Consider the following 20,905-nt stretch of genomic DNA (forward strand, 5'->3'; position numbering starts at 1 on the left):
CATGTTCCGTCGTCAGCAATTGGTGTGATTGAAATGAATGATCGAGCGAGCGAACTCCATTGCCAATATTAAGCCAATTATTCAAATGGTCAGCCTGCTGGTCTTCATGCCTGAGTGAGTCTGGCTTTCCAAAACCACATATTGAGTTGTTTTGAATTTTCCCTCCCCTTTTGAATGTGGCACTCGGTATTTAACCAATGCAGGTTCAATAAGTTTTTCTATTCCCGTTAGAATAATTTACATTTTATTACTTCCCTAGTAGTTAGAATTTTATCAATGAAATATTAAGTTTTATGAAAAGCTAAAGCTTTGCTGATATTTCAGTCTCACACTATGTTTAGACCTATATTTGCTACTCACTTTGTAGTAGATCCTTCAAAATTGTATGTAAAGGTCAACACCTGACGTGATCTGACCCAATCTACCCTAGCCCTAGCCTAGCGTGTTCAACCTCAGTACATACGCTTACCCATATCTTTCATGCACTCTTATTATAAGAGAAAAACTGATGAGTTTAGTTTAGCAATACCAAATAGGTACTTCAAGCTACATGAAGATATGGAAGCAAGTAAAGAAGAACATGAGATTGGTGGATAACTTCTTGAACAAGATCAAGATCAAGATCAAGGAAAACCACCAGAAAACACCAAAATCTTAATAAAGGAAAGATTGGAAATGAGGATTAAATCCAAGAGTGATGAAATAGAATTAGCAGAATCATCCAAAACAATGTACAAACTAAAAACCCAAAACATGCGTAAACACAATCATATCAAAATTGAGGAAACATTAAAATAAGGAAAAAACATTAAGTTGATGAAAAGAAGACTTGGAAAAGGGTGCCAATAGATATTTGCTTTAAAGAATGGAAAGGGAAATATTATCAACAAAAGAGATGAAATGATAAAAATAGCGGAGGATTTCTATACAATGCTATACAATACGGATATAAGAAATAACTTTGCTAATAGCAATTACAAAACACCTGAGCCTGTACCAAAAGTAAGAGTAGAGGGAATAAAGAAAGCATTAAAAGACATAAAAAGAGGCAAAACAGCTGAAGAAGATGGCCTAACAATTGCTTTATTGATAGATGGAGGAAATTTCATAGTAGTAAAACTCGCTGAACTTTATAAAAAATGTCTGCAGAAATGCTCTATACTTACAGCTTAGCTAAACTTTATTATTGTATTAATTAACTAAATAGAGCAGGAGCCCGGAGTGGTTTGGGTAGCTGAAAAGCGAACCAATTTTCTTAGTCATAGTGATGTTGTATGCATATCACTGTTTATGAAAACTCAAGTCTGCCGGGGATCTGGTGGTGGGTGTGGCCCTCAGCGGCATGAAAGTGATATGGAAAAATTGACCTAGATCAGCTGGAAAGTGAACCACTTGATAATGGTGTTGAAATGTCCCTTATACCTCCAGGAACTGGGAATGGGTACTGACAGACTTTTTGTGTGGTGGCGTGACCCTGACAGACTTACGTAACTGCCACGTCAAAATTGACCTAGATCAGCTGAAAAGCGAACCGAATGAAACTTGTTGTAAAATCACCAGTACCACCCCAGGTATAGTGAATGACCACTGACAGACAGTTTCTGTGGTGGGGTACCCCTGACAGACATGCCCAAATGACCAGACCCCGTAAGTGACCTAGATCAGCTGAAAAGCGAACCAAATGAAACTTGTTGTAAAATCATCAGTACCACTCCAGGTATAGTGAATGACCACTGACAGACAGTTTCTGTGGTGGGGTACCCCTGACAGACATGCCCAAATGACCAGACCCCGTAAGTGACCTAGATCAGCTGAAAAGCGAACGAAATGAAACTTGTTGTAAAATTATCAGTACCACTCCAGGTATAGTGAATGACCACTGACAGGCAGTTTGTGGTGGGGTACCCCTGACAGACATGCCCAAATGACCAGACCCCATAAGTGACCTAGATCAGCTGAAAAGCGAACCAAATGAAACTTGTTGTAAAATCATCAGTACCACTCCAGGTATAGTGAATGACCACTGACAGTTTCTGTGGTGGGGTACCCCTGACAGACATGCCCAAATGACCAAACCCCATAATTAATTCCTTCAGGACCAAGATGTAATGATGCTTTGTAACACTGGTCACTACATCCAAGTACAGTAGGGGTTAAGCTAGATTAGCTTGTAAGCTAAACAGATGAAATAGAATGAAACGAACATACAAAATTATCATGTATACTCATCACTGGCCAATGTTGAAGTGAACATTGTTTCCCATAGAACATCTACATCCCTGACAATGTAATGCTTAAAGAAATATTGAAGAAGTAAATATAAATAAAATTAAAATTATTTTTTCTGAAAGACACCAAAGTAAATAACGCCATCCTGATAATAAGTGCTTATCATCGAACAGTTACAATGGATTAAGTGCATTTTCTGAAACATATATCTAATATCTAATATTTAATATCTAATATCGTACATGCACAATAGAATTGATTAGACTGAATGAGAATATAATCCATAATAATTCCTTTCACATCACTGTGGAAGCTGAGAAATAATAGTAAATAAAAGAGGGATAGATCCGGCTGGCCATATATATTACATCGTTAAATGTTTTGTGCACATACTATAACCTCGCATTAAATGTATTGTGTCAATGGAGGACCAACTATTAAATATACTAATCCATCTCTTCAGTATCAGAATCTGAGTCCTCACTCCATGGCTCATCCTCACACTGGTCATAGTCACTCAGTTCATCAAGGTTATCAGTTTCCATCACTGTTTCCTCGGATTGACTAAGAGTTTCCTGATCTTTGTCACTGTCATTAGCAAATAAAGAATCAGGAACGGCTGGTCCATCAAACCAGGTTGGCTGCAACAAGTCACCATCTACTGTCCAACCATAATCAATGGCGCATAGGCCTTGATCAGGTGATTTTGTGTTGGCATGACTCCACAAAACTGTCACGTAGTGTGCCCTCAGTAGTTTTTTCTCAAGTGTCTGACGTGTTGGGGGCAACAATGCGCAGTCAACCTTCTTCATATGAAGAAGTGGGTTTTCCTGAAAGGAATGTGGAATCATATGACAAAATACTTAAAAAGAGAATGTTCTTAAGTTAGATTAGATTGAAATAATTGAGCAATACACTCAGAATGCTTTTCGTGTCAAAATAAATGTGGGTTGTTAAGACCCTAGAGTGAGAGACAGAAAGAAATATCATAGAATGTGCATTGGAGGTTACGATTTGAATACACTGTTACTCTCTTAAGTCAATTCAAGGGAGACATGCTACATCCTGAAAACCCAACACACTTGATACATATATACCTTATCTACTGTGCCCGACATCTGCATAATTTTTCTATAACGTGCTTCATCTACATCACGTTCTTTGTTTTGGCCATACATCTTGCAAACAAACTCGGATGCCACGTCTATGTCAACTTCACCGTCAACTTCACCCATGTTGGAGAACAACTGGAGAAAGCTTCCAGTTGGGTCCTTCTCAAGTATTTCCAGAGGTTTGACTTTGCCTTTCCTGAAGGGGAATATGAATCATGTAGGTAACAACAGCATGACTATCTCTTCAAACTAGTTAACTTAATTTTGTCATGATTCTAAATCTTTGCTGTACAATGAGTATGCCAACTCAATCTGTCATTTAAAGATGGAACAAAATCCTACCTGTAAAAGGCTGATGTGAAGTCACATCCAGTGAATGCGTGGTACCCCGCCAGTGCTTTTGGAAGTCCTGATTTTCGCTCCTCAAGGACCTCTACAATATTGGTGACATTAATGTACCGCCTGCTGTTTCTGCTGCCACAGTCCATGAAGACATTTTTGGAGGACCTCACTTCTGGGTCTTGATTTCCAAGTATACCAATAAGTATAATGAGAACATCTGTATCAGATGCTCGTACAAGGACCTTGCTTCCTGAGGTATTTTCCAGGTGGAATGCTATAAGGGTATCTGCCTCCTCGTGGTTGGCCTGGAGGTGAGCTGGGCTGGTCACTGAGATCTCCTGGAAGTCATTTGGCGTATATTGGAAACATTCACCGCCATAAGAGGCATACAGTGTTTTTCCATTTAGGATGTTCCAATAGTGATTTCCCCCCCATTCCTTTAGCAGAAATTTTCCAAGTTCGTTTTTGAACATTCCATTCTTGAGAAGTTTTGCTCCTTTGTGTCTCATTGTTTGGTTAGGTCCAGTGATTGTGTAAACAGAATCTTCTGCACCACGCAATTTCCTCTCACTGTCCTTGACTGAATTTTCGACGTACTTATCAAGGCAGACATGGATTTCATCCCCTCCACCAGTGCATACTGTAGATAGGATGGTTCGGGCAATAGCTCCATATGATGTTCCAACATTCATAACTGACAAGACAGAATGAATAAGCAGGCCTCCATCATATATCCGAACACAAATACCTTGATGTACCTCTGTTGGGATTGGTGTGTCTTTCTGGAACTCTTCCAGCCTATTCAGTAATGTATGCTTCCTGCTCTTCAAGAGTGCTCCATCAGCATGTGCCAGGGAAAGAGGATATGACGTGATTGGGTACCTGAGAACGTGCCTGAGATCGAAGTTGGTATTTTCGGCCACAACAATGATGATTCTTATGAAAAAGTCCCTCAGACTTTCAACCCTCTTTGCAGTTTCTGTAGCAGGAGTCGTCCCTTTTTTCTTCTTCTTTTCGTTTTCAGATGCGAAGTTATTCACCCTTATCCTTTTTACTGACTTCAGAAATCTTGCTGAGTCCTTGTGCCACTCTCTTTCGAATTGTTGTCTTGCTACCTGCCCCCTTTGCAATGTTCCGAGGAGATACTTCTCAGTCTCTTTTGTTGCCGCCCGCCCAGTTGCAAGGTTCACCATTGTGTCTGGAGCTTCAGGACTGAAGGGATTGTAGAATTCGTCTATTTTCTCACTTAGAGCCTGCATTTGCTTGTTGTCTTTTCTTATTCTGTATGAACGGCACTGTGCTGTGGCACTCTCTCCCACTTCAAGTCCAGCAAAAGTTCTCAGCTCCAGTACGGCCATGGCTCTCTGGGTCATGGTCATGGACCATCTTCGTCTGGCATTTTCAGAATTTCTGAAGGCTACAATCCCTTTCATACTGGACGCTGCATCCCGATTTACTGTTTGTTCAAGTGAGAGATCAACTGCCGACCTGGAGTAGTTCTTCTTTGTTCGCCGTATTGAAAAAGCCCCCTTCTGAAGTATTTCTCTGAGTTGAGGGTGGGAAGATGTCAGCTTGTGTAGAAACAGTGTTCCCCATCTGGCGTAATTTGGACGATTTAAAGAGAAGAAGACATCCAGTATGACTGGGAAAACATCTATGTATCCATCTACATCATTTGTTTTAACACAACGCTGTAGCTCGCGGTGTACCCTGTTTACCAGGAATACATATGTTCCCCAGAACTGAGCCATTGAGCCAATGGTTCCCTCCATGACAGAATAGAAGAATTCTTCATATTTCAGAAGGTGCTGCATAACAACTGGATCAGAGAGATGGTCTTCAACTTGATTTGATGGAATCATCATCATCACATCTTGAAATGCTTGATACTCCTCCTCTGCAAGGTCTTGCACGAAACGGTCATACAGCTTCTGTTCCATTACATTAGCCAGAAGTTCATGAATTCTTATACAACGATTGTAGAACTTCCCCTTCATGAAGCCCATCATCGAACCCTCTGCCAAGACTTCTGCTTCAGTTAGGATAAATTCTATTCCACTTTCGTTGATCATAGTTCCGATTGCACCATAAAATGCTAGCTCAATGTGAAAATTGCCTAACATGATCAGTAACTTGTCAAAGAGAGGGGACTCGAGAGCTTGGATGGAATAAGCTTTGAGGGCAACCGCCAGATCATACGTCACGACTGCATAACTTTGTCCGGTTTCCTTTGCAACATTAAGAGTACGAATCATAGTCTCTCTCACAACTGCATTATCTGTAGGAGATTTTGGAATTGGGTCCATATAGCAGATTCGTTGCAGTGGGAGCATGTCCTTCACAAAATTGCTGATGAATCCTGCATAAAGTGAAGTGTCACCTTTTCTCAGTTGCAAAAACCAGTACAAATCCAATGGTTTCAGCTGAAGCCCTGGTCTTTGATGGAGTTGTAGAGATGAGGCGCTACCACTGCCTTGACTCGTGACTGTTGCAGCCGTACTGGTGAAGATGGCTGCCTTCAAGGATTTTCTAAGTGGAGGAATTTCCTGCTCATTTCCCACAAATGTTCTTCTATTTTTTCCATCACGCAACTGAAAGGAAGAGTTACTAAATGGCCCCTTGTCTTGCTCAGCTGTGTTTTGATACGTGTGACCAACAGTGGAATGAAGTCTTGCTTTTCCATCTAGTGTCTCCACATTTGCATCATTGTTGTCCCATACACAGGCTGTTGCTCTATCTGCGAGTAAATAAATACCATCAGGTGCAACATGACTACCTGATGAAACTGAATAAGCGAATTCAGTTTCAAGACCTTTAGCGTCACAGTAACTAATGCTATGACCTGCACGGTTCAAAATCTGCAATGTTAACTTCGATCCTGTCAGTGAAGCTACACCCAGTCCCATTGCAGTGTGTTTCCACGGCTTAACTGTACCATGCGTAGCATTGAACACAGCATCAGATGCCATCGATGTGGCCCTTCGGTCAATTGCCCCATTTTGAGGCCCTTGTAAGTTTGGTGTAAGGCCACCTAAGAGGCTTCTAAAAAAACAGCTCCAGTTGCTTTGGTATATCCGGTGCACTTTCTTTCAAATTTTGCACTGTGGCTGGATCAGGCACTTTGAATTTTGGCAACTGCATGATCTGGGAACGAAGATGGAGGGCCGCCCATATAAGTTTTTCATTTTCCTCGTGTTCCTTTGTGTTGTCATACAAATGTACTCGTGCCTGTTCTTCAGTGAGTGATGCGGCATGGATGAAATTTCCCCTTCTATTGTCAGCAAGCTTCACTCGGACTTGGTCACCAAATTTGTCTTGAACTTTCCTTATCAGATTTTGTGTTGTGTATGCGTCAACATCTTGAGGATCACCTCCATTACTTGTGTATTCAGCTTTGTACTTATTCAACAATGATGTCACCATCAGAGACTTTTCATTTTTGATAATTTGTTCTGTGATGAAACCACACAGTGATTTGAACGCCCTTTTATGGATATCATGAGGTGTTGCACAACTTGTTTCTGCCACTTCTGTCTCATGCATGAAATGCCATCTGCACGACTTGTGGTATTTACCCTCTTTGGCAATAAGATCAATATTGCCCATGATCAAACTTTTGAAATGGTCATTTGTGGATCTATGGGCCCGCTCCAATAGTGTATCACAGCCATCTTTAGTTGCAATCGATGTAAGCGGTTCCTCTTTTCCCCGTTTCTTTTTCCTCTCCTTCCCACAGAAGATACACTCTCTCTTTAAGATGCCATGTCTCTCAGTCTTTGGCAAGACACTGCTTGACCTTGTGTCTCTCTTTGATGGACCCAACTCATCTTTTGGTCTCTTCACAGCAGTGTATCTTCGGTGGCAGGAGGGATGGTACATTTCACCACAAAAGTCAGAGCTCATAATCCTCCTTGTGACCTCTTCATATTTGTCACTCATCAGGATGGAACGAATGGATGCTGCATTCTTCAAGGAGGGTCCTGTTCTTTCAATTCTCTTCAACTGTTTATCCTCTTCAGTTAACGTTTTGCAGATGAAACAGATAGAGGCCACTGCACCATTTTCATTACCCTAGAAAAAAAAACATCCACAAATAACAAACTTCTTAATACCATTAGTGCTTCATACAATAACAAATGTTTGTTCTAAATGATCTGAAAACACCACTAAAACAATTAGAAGTTGAAATTTTCATTACCTTCCCGTTTACTCTTGGTGATGTACATTTATTTTCATCTCCAGTTTGAGATGGCTCCTCTGTGAAACTTTCCAATAGATCTTCCACCTGGGAAGGAGATTTGTCTTGGTCCATTTCTTCAGTTACTTTGAACCTGAAACAAATTTAATGTTGTAAAGCACATTGAAAGATTGATTGTCAATCACTATACCTGGGGTGGTACTGATAATTTTACAAGTAGTTTCATTTGGTTCGCTTTTCAGTTGATCTAGGTCACTTATGGGGTCTGGTCATTTGGGCATGTCTGTCAGGGGTACCCCACCACAGAAACTGTCTGTCAATGGTCATTCACTATACCTGGAGTGGTACTGATAATTTTACAACAAGTTTCATTTGGTTCGCTTTTCAGCTGATCTAGGTCACTTATGGGGTCTGGTCATTTGGGCATGTCTGTCAGGGGTACTCCACCACAGAAACTGTCTGTCAGTGGTCATTCACTAAACCTGGAGTGGTACTGATAATTTTACAACAAGTTTCATTTGGTTCGCTTTTCAGCTGATCTAGGTCACTTATGGGGTCTGGTCATTTGGGCATGTCTGTCAGGGGTACCCCACCACAGAAACTGTCTGTCAGTGGTCATTCACTATACCTGGGGTGGTACTGATGATTTTACAACAAGTTTCATTCGGTTCGCTTTTCAGCTGATCTAGGTCAATTTTGACGTGGCAGTTACGTAAGTCTGTCAGGGTCACGCCACCACACAAAAAGTCTGTCAGTACCCATTCCCAGTTCCTGGAGGTATAAGGGACATTTCAACACCATTATCAAGTGGTTCACTTTCCAGCTGATCTAGGTCAATTTTTCCATATCACTTTCATGCCGCTGAGGGCCACACCCACCACCAGATCCCCGGCAGACTTGAGTTTTCATAAACAGTGATGTACATAAAACATCACTATGACTAAGAAAATTGGTTCGCTTTTCAGCTACCCAAACCACTGCTGGCTCCCGGTCTAAAAGGGGAGACACAGAAGACCTGAAAAATTACTTCCCAATAAGTTTATTTTCAGTATTATATAAAATATTTACAGAGATCATATTAGGGCGAATAGAAACACAGCTAGACTTAGGTCAACCAAGAGAGCATGCAGGCTTTAGAAGCAGGTATTCAACAACTGACCATATCCTTATAATTGACCACCTAATGAAAAAAATCAACAGAATATAACAAACCTCTGTGCATGGCATTTATAGATTGTAAGAAATCTTTTGATTCCGTGAAAACTTCATCAGTAATGAAAGCCCTTCAAAGACAATGAATAGATGAATTTTGTTAGAACATTTGAGGCTATCTATACAGGATATACAGCAATCCTAAAACTACATAAAGATAGTGAGAAAATTCCGATTAACAAAAGAGTTAGACAAGGAGACACCATCTCTCTTAAATTATTCACAGCATGGTTAGAAGTTTTTAAGAATTTAGATTGAAAAAATGTAGGAATTACCATTAATGAGGAATACATTAACAACTTGAGATTGGAAGATAATGATTATTATCATTATCACTTGCTAAGCTATAACCCTAGTTGGAAAAGCAGGATGCTATAAGCCCGGGGTCTCCAACAGGGAAAATAGCCCAGTGAGGAAAAGAAACAAGGAAAAATAAATCATTTTAAGACCAGTAACAACATTAAAATAAATATCTCCTCTATAAACTATAAAAACTTTAGCCAAACAAGAGGAATAGAAATAAGATAGAATAGTGTGCCCGAGTGTACCCTGAAGCAAGAGAACTCTAACCCAAGACAGTGGACGACCATGGTACAGAGGCTATGCCACTACCCAAGACTAGAGAGTCCCTTCTACCCTTACCTAGAGGAAAGTGGCCACTGAACAATGATAGTGCAGTAACCCCTTGAGTGAAGAAGAATTGTTTTGGTAATCTCACTTGTCAGGTGTATGAGGACAGAGGAGAATATGTAAAGAATACGCCAGACTATTCGGTGTATGTGTAGGCAAAGGGAAAATGAATCGTGACCAGAGAGAAGGATCCAATGTAGTAATGTCTGGCCATTCAAAGGACCCCATAACTCTCTAGCTGTAGTATCTCAACGGATGGCTGGTGACATAGTTTTATTTAGTGAATCATGGGAGGAATTGCAAAAAAATATTGAAGATTTGAAAAGAGAAAGCAAAAATGCAGGACTGAAAATAAATATGAGTAAAACTAAAATAATGATCAGTGAAAATGCAGAGACAACAGATTAGGGTTATGGATGTATCTCTAGAGGCGGTTAATGAATATATGTACCTAGGATAGGCAGTAAGTGTTTCAACAGGACATGAGACGGAAATTAAAAGAAGCATAAGTATGAGATGGAGAGGTTTTGGTAAGCAAAATGAGGTTATGAAAAGTAAAGTGCCACTTTCTCTAAATAGAAAAGTATTAATCAGAATAATGGTCCTACCATTATTATTATTACTTGCTAAGCTACAACCATAGTTGGAAAAGAAAGATGCCATAATAGCCTATTTACACACAAAACAAGGCAAAGAGAAAACAGATAGAATGGTGTGTCTGAGTGTACCCTCAAGCAAGAGAACTCTAACCCAACAAAGTGGAAGCCATGATACAGAGACTATGGCATTTCCAAAGACTAAAGAACAATGGTTTGATTTTGAAGTATCCTTCTCCTAGAAGTGCTGCTTACCATAGCTAAATAGCCTCTACTGTCCTTACCAAGAGGAAAGTAGCTACTGAACAATTACAATGCAGTAATTGACCCCTTGGGTGAAGAATTACTAGGTTAGCTTCATGTTGTCAGGTGTATGAGTAAAGAGGAGAATGTGGAAAGAATGGGCCAGACTAATCGTGTATTTGTAGGCAAAGGAAAAAGGAGCCGTAATTATAGAGAGATCCAATATAGTGCTTTCTGGCAAGTCAAAGGACCCAATGAATCTCTAGCGGTAGTATCTAAACGGGTGGCTTGAGCTTTGGCCAACATACTACAATGCATCGGAATTGCATGTGCAAACAAACCTATTGAAAAATGCTTTTAAACGTTGTAGCAATAAAATCCATATAAAGTTTTAATATATAAACATAGTCTGTACAGTATTTATGTGTGTATGTAAGTATATATCGAAGGAGGCGAGAAAAAAAAAACAACCTCGTGTGGGTGTTTAACTCGGTTACGAACATATTTGTCTTCAGAAGTAATTTTAGAGGCTGGTAGAAAAAGAACAGGAGAGTTTTCTCAACTTCCTGAATCTAATGACTCTGTGTAAAGAAAAATGAATGGCTATGGCTTGAAAGGATGAAAGCTAATATTTTTTTCAGAATCTTTTGTAGTTCACATGCAGCTGGTCTAAAATGTAGGATAGCTTTTTAATGGTTAGTGAAATAATAGTGTATAAAGATACTCCTGTTTCAATTAACTTTAAATGAGTTAGTGTTTCATTCCTTCCGTGTGCTTGCATTTATAAATGGTATTTGAATCCATCGGATAGTTGATCTGGTCTATAATGTAAAATATACTTTTTATGGTTTGTGAAATAATAGCTCATGAAGATACTCTTGTGTCAGTGGAATTGAAAGGGGTTACTGTTTCCACCACTGTGTGCATGTCTGTGTATATGAAATTAAAATATCTCGAATTGTAACTATTTTGATATTTTTTATGTTTTGACCATTCTTCTTTTTGGAAATTGCCATGCCGTCGTTCATTTATAAATTCGGTCCCCTTTAAGAATAATCTCTGAATGTAATTCAGGGTTCGGTGTATACTAGTAACTGATTCTTTTCCTGCCGGATTTGCCGAACGCAAATATCTTGAAAATTTTCTTGCAAATTCATTGTACTTAGTTAATAGTTGTTGATAAAAGGAACACTGAAAGAACAAATCCCTCTCGAAACAAAGAGGTTTAAGGAAAAGTGTAAATTGAAGAGGAATGGTATTCGGCATTGTCAACACATTCGTTATTCTATGTTTGACTGCCACAACACTCCAATGCAAATTACTTTCAGCTTCCTGCAATTTGCCCCAATGACACAGTTCTGGGAACTATTAAGACCAATTTAAGACTGTTGGAGGAGCAAACTCGATTCACGAAGATAAATTTGCTCAAGAGTCTCTTAAGAAGTATTCAGAGGAAGCATTTACTTCTGACGAATCCTGCCAAGAAAAAAACTAGATGCTAACATTAGATAGTATCATAAATCACCGCTTCTGTGATGGAACAATTTCATACCAAAAGTTTCTCTGCCATGTGTAAATATCTTTAAATCGGGAATCCTCACTTCTAAATGAGGCACATACTCTCGCGTCTATTAAATTAGTTACGAAGCAGCACGCAAAAGATTTTTTAAAGTGTAAGTAAATTTTAACATAAGATTTCAATAACGTAAGGCGTAGACATTTTTGCAAAGATATTTTTTATGGATAGCAGACGTTGCACAAAGTCAGCCTTTGGCTGAGGATCTCACCAGGCACAGACGTCGCTGCACTTTTCAGTAGAGCCGTGACCAAATGGGAACATACGAATGCCAACATTAAAAAATAACAATTCCTCTTAGCAGTGAAGGAAACTGAAATGTAACTTAGTATGGTACTATAAAAGGGATTTCGTGAATATTGTAAACATGGTGATCACACTGTCAAGTACTGCAGTAGATTCAATGATGCCACCTGTAATAACTGCCTGAAGGAACACAGTCATTATGCTAGCTGAAGGCCCGTTTACTGTTGGGATTCATTTACAAGGAGCCCTGATGATAAGTAAGGGCATCGAATATCCGCCAAACATTAACAAAAAACCAAGTTGAAAAGTATTATGTTTATATCATAGCCATGTATCGAGTAGCAATGCATACATGAAAGATAAAGTCTATATATTAAAAAATCTATATTAATAATAAACAGAAAAATTAGATCCGGTGACCATGACCAATGTGGCTCAAGATTATGTAAAGTAATTAATCAATGTACCTTGAAAAATTAAAACTTTCACTTCACATGAAGAATATTCAACCACATCCCCCTTTCGTTTATGGTTGCCCCACCTTATGTAGGACACGGATCTTGCCCTGACAGCCCGTCTGTATTCTTCCACGCTTTCTCTTGAAGCTGAAATAAAAAAAGAAAAAAAATGTACTCAATAATTATGAACATATCTATTTTCTTAATATTCCTCTTGATAATTGTATCCCCTCCTAACGCATCATTAAGGCATTATTAGATTCTCATTGCGCTGGAAATTGCTTCATTACCATTGTTGTTTCTGACGCTAGTTTTTATTTTCCCTTGTATATAACTGCTCTCTTGATATTACTATGAAATTAGAATGATAATGCATATAACTTTTGTTTTAGGAAGGACTTTCATTCAGATCTCTTTAGTGGCACTAAAGTTCACATGGGCTGTGTTAGAAGCTAAATGATTGTAATTAAGGATTTTAGAACGTTTGATCAGTCCATTTAAGGTTTAAAAGCCGCTCATAAAGAAAAAAAATACATCTTTAGCTAACAAGGAGGGTGAGGTTGTAGACACTACAAGAAACTATCTACTTGAGCGTGACTCTAACTCTCGTCCAGCAGAACACCAGGCAAGGACGTTTCCAGTAGGCCACCAAAATTCTCATTAGCGATATCCTCGTTTCTGACTTTATATAATCATGTATTCAAAAGCCTTGGGAGCCTCCAAATCTTTCAAACAAAGGCCAAAACATCTCTCTTGGTAACGATATTTGGACCTCTCATTATCAATGACAACTACAGCATTATATCGTGATTAGTTAATAATGGATATTTTATTTGTGCAAATAAAAGAATGACGTATGAAATCATTAGATTGAAAGTTCACCCGATAATTTTCTTTTAACAAAAGTTGTACAGAAGGTCATGACAAGTTTCTCTCTTTTAAGAGAAATTCCAATTAAAGGCAATAGCTTTTAGTCATTGCAATTTGGATGCCGCTGATGATTTTTTCCAGGATCAAGAATGCAGTTCGAAATTTAATTAGTTTCTTGTAAAGGCTTTTTATTTCCATCCAGTTTGTTATGTAGTGCAGGTCATATCAGGTTCATAGACGTATATAAGATGGAAAATTCATGCAATATGAGTGTTTTTTCATTTTATTTTGGATGGCGCCATGTTATTGGTTTTAAAGCTGTCTGTCTTTAGGTCTGTCTGCTTAGCTAATCTTCTCCGTTTGTTTACGCATCTTGGCCCGTACGTTTTTTTCTTGACCATGAATTTCTGATCTGCTGTGTCCTTTTGACATGTCTGTAAATGTGTCTGCTTAACCTTGTCTGTTTAGTTTGATGTGTCATCTTTACGCGTTGTTACGTTTGTCTCTTTATAATAGACATTCTGTTCTGCCTCGTCATCTTATTTGCTCGAATTTTCGGCGGGTCTGCTGTGTCCTCTTGACACGTGTGTACGTTTTTATTAGCTGAACTTTGTTCGTCTGGTCTGCTACGTCATCTTGTCTCGTTTGTTGGTTTGTCTGTTCGACTCTTGACCCATGTGAGCGTTTATTTGCTTGACATTTTATCTGATATGCTGTGTCCTCTTGACCCGTGTAAATTTATCTGACTTTGTCCATCTGATCTGCTGTTTTATCGTGATGCGTATGCTGCCCGTTTATTAACTTGAGTTGTGTGTCTGGTCTGCTGTATCATTTTGACCTCCTGTAATTTTATATGTTTGACTCAGTCTTCTGTGTCCTCTTGACCTGTGTGTGCCTATCTGCTTATCTGTTCCCATTTGGTGTACAGTATCAGCTTGACTCGTGCGTACGTTTGTCTTCTTGACCTTCATATATGTTTATCTGCACGACTTTGTTCATCTGGTCTGCTTCGTTCTCTTAACCATGTATGTTTACCTGCTGAGCTTCGTTCGTTTGGTCTGTTGTGTCCACATAACCTGTGTATATGTTTTCCTTGCCTGACTTAGTTCGCAATGTCTGCTGGTTCATCTTGACCTGTAAGTTCATTTTTCTGTTTAACTTTTTCCATCTGATCTGATGCGTCAACTTCACCCCTTTGTACTTTAAACAGCTTGACATTGTCATTAGGTCTGGTCGTTCATCTTGACATATATTTCTTTGTTTGCTTGACTTTATCCATCTGATCTGATGCCTCATGTTGACCCATGTGTGTTTTCTGTTTGACTTTATCCGTTTGGTCAGCTGTGTCAGCTTCTCTTACTGGAATGAACGTTTCATTGCTGCTGTCTAGCCTGTCGCTTCATGCTGTATCTGTACATGTATCATTTTACTCTTGTCCATCTGGCCTACTACTTTATCTTGACCTGTCTGTTCATTTGCCTGCATAATCTTTATCCATTTGATTTGTTGTGTCATCTTATGTGGTCTGTACATGTCTACTTTCCCTTATGCATCTGGTATATTACTTCATGTATCAGTCTGTGCAGATGTCTATTAAGCCTTGCTCTTTAGTTCTGCCAATTGTATAGACGCATATCTGCTACACTTGTTAAACCTAGTCAGTCTTGTCTTATGTGTCATCTTTTCCATCTTAACATTTGTCTGGCAGGCTTTGCCCTTCTGGACTACTATATTAGCTCGTCGATATTCCTATTCGTCTACTGAACCTTGTCTGATTTGGTTTAACACTTCATGTTGTCTGGATATGTGTATGTTTACCCACCCACATTTGTCCTGTGTGCTGCATTATCTTAACCTGTCTGTGTTTTGTTTTCTTTAAATTTTTCCATTTTGCCTGGCACTTTATTCCATATATTTTTTACTATTTTTTTAACCATGTCTTTCAGGTCTATTACCTCATTTTGTTTATTTACTATCTTTACTTTTTTCTTCTTAAGCATGTCTGTCTGGTCCGCCACTTCATTTTGAGTCAATACATTTATCTGCTTAACCATGTCTACCTGGTATGCCACTTCATTTTGTCTCTGCGATTTTTCTATCTGTACTATCGTGTTCCGAACTTCGCTGTATGTACAATTGTCTGCTTAATCTTTTATGCATAGTCTACTACTTCATTTTCTGACCGTACAATTGTGTGGTGAACAATTTTCGTCTGGGTATCAACTCATTTTGCCTGTCTCAACAATTGTCCGTCCATATCGCCACTTCATTTTAACTGTCATTACATATACCTTGCTTTGGGTCCAGCTACACCAAGTCTGACACGCCCGATTCTCACAGCTAAAGCAATTTGTGCATTCATAGACATGCAGATCAACTGGCTTAATTCAAATAGAACCTGGCGTGCTGGATTTGGCATGGCATTCTATCCTGGTATTTCTGCTGCTTCATCATATTTAAAGCTAAGTCACTATATGAAAGTCTGAGAATAGTTGATGGCCTCGTATGGATAGTTATTGCATGAAGTTGTACTAGGTTTTAAAGCCAGATCTCATTGGTGTCAGATTGTCTGTAATCATGCTAGGCTGCTTCAAGAGCTGGTATCAACTCGTCCCTCAGGGCAAGTGCATGCTTCTGAATGTGCCTCTCTACAATGTCTTATTGTTTATTTTTTCTAATAGATATTTTCTATGGGTTTTGTTTCCGTAATGCTGAACATATTTCACATTCATAAACTGAAATTCTCTCTCTCTCTCTCTCTCTCTCTCTCTCTCTCTCTCTCTCTCTCTCTCTCTCTCTCTCTCTCTCTCCGCCCATTGATATATTTTGTTTAGATCACTACAAAGAGATCTAAACAAAATATATGAATGGGCGGAGATAAATAGGATGGTATTTAACTCCGATAAATTCGAATCAATAAATTATGGAAACAGAGAAGGAATGGTGTATGCATACAAGGGACCTAATAATGAGACAATCACAAACAAGGAAGCAATTAAAGACCTTGGTGTAATTTTAAATAGGAATGTTATGCAACGACCAAATAGCAACACTGTTGGCTAAATGTAAAGCAAAAATGGGAATGTTATTCAGACACTTTAAAACAAGAAAAGCTGAACACATGATTATGCTTTACAAAACTTATGTGCGTAGTACACTCGAGTACTGCAATGTGATATGGTACCCACACTACCAAAAGGATATTGCGCAAATAGAGAGTGTACAAAGGTCCTATACTGCTAGAATAGAAGAAGTTAAGGACCTTGACTACTGGGAAAGACTGCAATTTTTAAAACTATACAGTCTAGAAAGGAGAAGAGAACGCTACATGATAATACAAGCATGGAAGCAAATAGAAGGAATTGCTGAAAACATCATGGAGCTTAAAGTATTAGAAAGAGCAAGCCGAGGTAGATTAATAGTGCCAAAAAGCATTCCAGGTAAACTGAGAAAGGCGCACAGGACATTAATCCACTACGCACCAGCATCGATAATGCAGCGACTATTTAATGTGCTGCCAGCTCATCTAAGAAACATACCAGGAGTGAGCGTAGATGTGTTTAAAAATCAGCTCGATAAATACCTAAGATGCATCCCAGACCATCCAAGACTGGAAGATGCAAAATACACCGGAAGATGTATTAGCAACTCTCTGGTGGATATACGAGGTGCCTCACACTGAGGGACCTGGGGGAACCCAAACAAAAAAAAAAAAAAATAAGGCAATAAGGCCTGAAGCTGAGTAACCCTATAGTTACTTTGAAACCTTTTGCTCCCTTATCTGATGTCATTTTACTTGCAATGTCATTTGTGTTTATATTGTTTTTTGTCAAGCTGCACCTATTTGGTTTTCCAAATATGGTCATTAAATTCTATCAAATATAATGTTCACAAATCAAAAGATATCATGTTCTTTTTTTTCATGTGAATATTTTGTTATTTTATTTGATAACAATGAAAATAATAACGATGATAACAATACTCTTGTAATTGGGAAAAATATCTTTCTTTAAGTTTTCTATCCTTAAATTTCTTTAATGAATGTTTACGTTTTTAAGGTCTTTTTCTTTGAATATCGTCGTACATAAAAAAGAAGTAAATAAAAGCACCAAGGGAATAAAACTGCCATTTGTTTCCCCAAGAATTTATGGTTTACTATTTACTTTACTTTGTATCTTCTCCATTTATATTATGCTTTCCCATGGCCCAGGACGCCATTCTGCTTCTGTTATTTGTTTAATAATTTCCTAGAAGCATATTCCTAGTTTTTATATGCTCTGCAACTCCTTTCATTCCTTAAATTATTTCGTATAAGTTTAGCAACCAAGTTTGGAGGAAGTTGTCCCTCTGTCTCTGACTTTTAGCGAGATGTCTTAAAAACTGAATAATGAAACCGGAGCAAACTTTGCATCTGCAGTTTAGCAGTGTCGTGCTCGAGATGATTACCTTTCATATGAAGTCTGCTCTGAGGAGATGATTACGTTGCCATGGAAACAATCTCTAAACACCGACGATTTCCTTTAAAAGATAATCATCACGGATATGGCAGATAAGGAATATATATTGCAAGTTTTATCGTATTTTCTTGACCTTGTGTTGACATCCCGTTAACACACGCGTGCACACAAATGATAACACCTAAATAATAAGGTTTTTTGTGCTTAATTAATATTTTATTTAGCTTTGAGAAAGTATGCCTTTTAATTGGTGCTCTAGTCACTTCGGGCATTAATTACTTTTTTCCCCCCTATGGTTTGTCTTATTTTCCTTCACTGTTTTTTCCTCCATTTTATATTCATTCTCTTACCTCTTTTCCTCTTATAATTTTTTCTGGTAACGTATCTATATCTTTTTCCCTATTTTTTTTTTGTGGATCTTTTCATTTTTTCCGACTATCTTCCGTTTATTAACTCCTTCCCTTGTGGTTTCCTTCAGACTTTGTTTCTCTTATATTTTTTTTATCTTAAGTTACCTATACTTCATGTCCATCGTGTATATAAAAAAAAAAAAAAAAGATTCAGGGCAAGGCTTTGCAACTTTCCTTTCTCCTTTCTTATATATTTCTTATGCATCATTCAGATAAAAACAGATGAATTTTAATCATGGCCTTGCATGGGATTTCTTATCTTTCTTTTTAACATTCAACAAACATATAAAACTATTCCCGTGGAATACAGTACATCTTCACATATTAATTCAGATTCCATTTCATTACCAGAAAGAGCAACGTAAAAAGCATGACTTCTCTCTAATATACTTTCTTCCTTTCAATTTTTGATTGTTGATTTTTGACAGGGAAAAAAGTTCTCTCTCTCTCTCTCTCTCTCTCTCTCTCTCTCTCTCTCTCTCTCTCTCTCTCTCTCTCTCTCTCTCTCTCTCTCAATAAACTGCAAATCTCAGATTTAGTTTTAACATGCTTCACATGTCCCTTTGTGTTGACGTGGCCTCTGAATACTGAAGTCCTTAAACCATTTTTTCCGTTTCTTTGACGCCTAATGAGGATAAGTGGTCAAGCTAAAAGGAGAGGGAGAACTTTTAACTTCATAATATTTCGAGTTACAGTAAAAGAGAATCCTTAATATTTGGTCAGAGAGAGAGAGAGAGAGAGAGAGAGAGAGAGAGAGAGAGAGAGAGAGAGAGAGAGAGAGAGAGAGAGAGAGAGATTTTATAACACGAAAGTTCTAATATATATTATATATATATATATATATATATATATATATATATATATATATGTGTGTGTGTGTGTACAGTATATATATATATATATATATATATATATATATATATATATATATATATATATATATATATATATATATTTGTGTGTGTGTGTACAGTATATATATATATATATATATATATATATATATATATATATATATATATATATATATATATATATATATATATATATATATATATATATATACATATACACATACACACACACACACATATATATATATATATATATATACATATATATATATATATATATATATATATATATATATATATATATATATATATATATATACATATATACACCAAGCACATAAAGATATAAATATAGAGATATATGAATGTGTGTGTCTTAAAATGTCTGTCTGATGAAATCAATTAAATTTTAACATAAATATTCCATATTGCATTATTGATATTTTTATGATTATTTATAAAAATAAATTTCAACTATATATCAAAGCGCTAATTATATAATTTGTAATTTTTTTTAAATGGAGCGACATTTGCATATCATTAAGGAAGATGTAATTTATCATCGAATCCATCTTTTTTGATTGTGTGTTATGCAATGTCTTTGGGGGAATCTATTCATGCAGTTTTCTAAAAAAAAAGAAAAAAAAATGGTAAATAATAAAAGATTATTTTTCCATAGTTTAGTGGACTCATCCGTTATGTGATTTGTAAAACCCTGATGTACAAAGAGACAGATACTAATCCCCTTTTGAATATTAGAATCATCTTGGTCTGAATAGAATCGTATAAAGCATAAGCTGCTTTATACTTCTACACAGAGACATTAGTTGATTTTAAGCCTTTTGTGTACCAGGTATCAATGACTTTTAGCGTGTATACTCTTGCACTTTTTGGACTTAAACCCGTCAGTTTCAAGGTTTATTTTCTTATAATTATTGTAGCATTTTTATCTGATGTATCCTCCTAACACTTTCATTTTCATCAGTTTGGTGGTTGATTGGGATTGACTATGAATTCACTGTGTGGGGTCTGTGATCTAGCCCTGTTCTCTACTTAATCGGTTTCATGTACAAAGCATGACCTTGCTTTTCTTGGGAGCTATGGATGGGATATTTGGGAGCACCCATAGTTCTACTTGCTGACTCATCAACCACAATCCATCGTCTCCCTTAGTCATATCTTGGGTGAAGAGGTTGACTTGGGTACTATACTAATCAGCCAAACAAAAGAGAATAAAATTGATACATTCAACTTTTTTTCGCTGGACCAATACCTTATTTAATCTTTTACTTGAAGTGTGTCAGGAGGGAGAAAAAGTTAAGGATGTCGTTACATTGACATTGGTTGAGCTTTGTGACTCGTTCACTTATTATTCCTTGGATTGGTTTCCAGTCTAAAGGCCTGGAATCTCACCTGCTCCTTAATTTTCCCAAAATGTTTCTCTCCTTAATTTTTCCCGAATCTTTCTCGCC

General features: G+C 37.6%; 2 protein-coding genes across 2 annotated transcripts in view; both read right to left on the minus strand.

The window, feature by feature from the left end:
• The window catches only part of LOC137614631 (tachykinin-like peptides receptor 86C), a 566,255-nt gene that overhangs the window by 318,646 nt on the left and 226,704 nt on the right, over positions 1 to 20,905 (minus strand). The gene's annotated exons all lie outside the window — the stretch shown is intronic.
• On the minus strand, positions 2,676 to 6,019 carry LOC137615487 (uncharacterized). The gene is made up of 3 exons (XM_068345411.1): positions 3,684 to 6,019; positions 3,327 to 3,537; positions 2,676 to 3,059 (listed from the first exon to the last, which is right to left on the minus strand). Exons 1-3 carry the CDS (start codon positions 6,014 to 6,016, stop codon positions 2,676 to 2,678), a joined length of 2,928 nt encoding a protein of 975 aa, XP_068201512.1. The 5' UTR covers positions 6,017 to 6,019.

This window comes from Palaemon carinicauda, chromosome 21 (genome assembly GCF_036898095.1).
Source record: "Palaemon carinicauda isolate YSFRI2023 chromosome 21, ASM3689809v2, whole genome shotgun sequence".
NCBI lineage: Eukaryota > Metazoa > Arthropoda > Malacostraca > Decapoda > Palaemonidae > Palaemon > Palaemon carinicauda.

Excerpts from the sequence above, each read along its gene's own strand:
- LOC137615487 (XM_068345411.1), bottom strand. The coding sequence starts at position 6,016 with ATGCTCCCACTGCAACGAATCTGCTATATGGACCCAATTCCAAAATCT. Across the intron at positions 3,538-3,683 it reads TTCACATCAGCCTTTTACAG|GAAAGGCAAAGTCAAACCTC; the intron begins GTAGGATTTTGT and ends ATTCCCCTTCAG. Across the intron at positions 3,060-3,326 it reads TGTCGGGCACAGTAGATAAG|GAAAACCCACTTCTTCATAT; the intron begins GTATATATGTAT and ends CATTCCTTTCAG.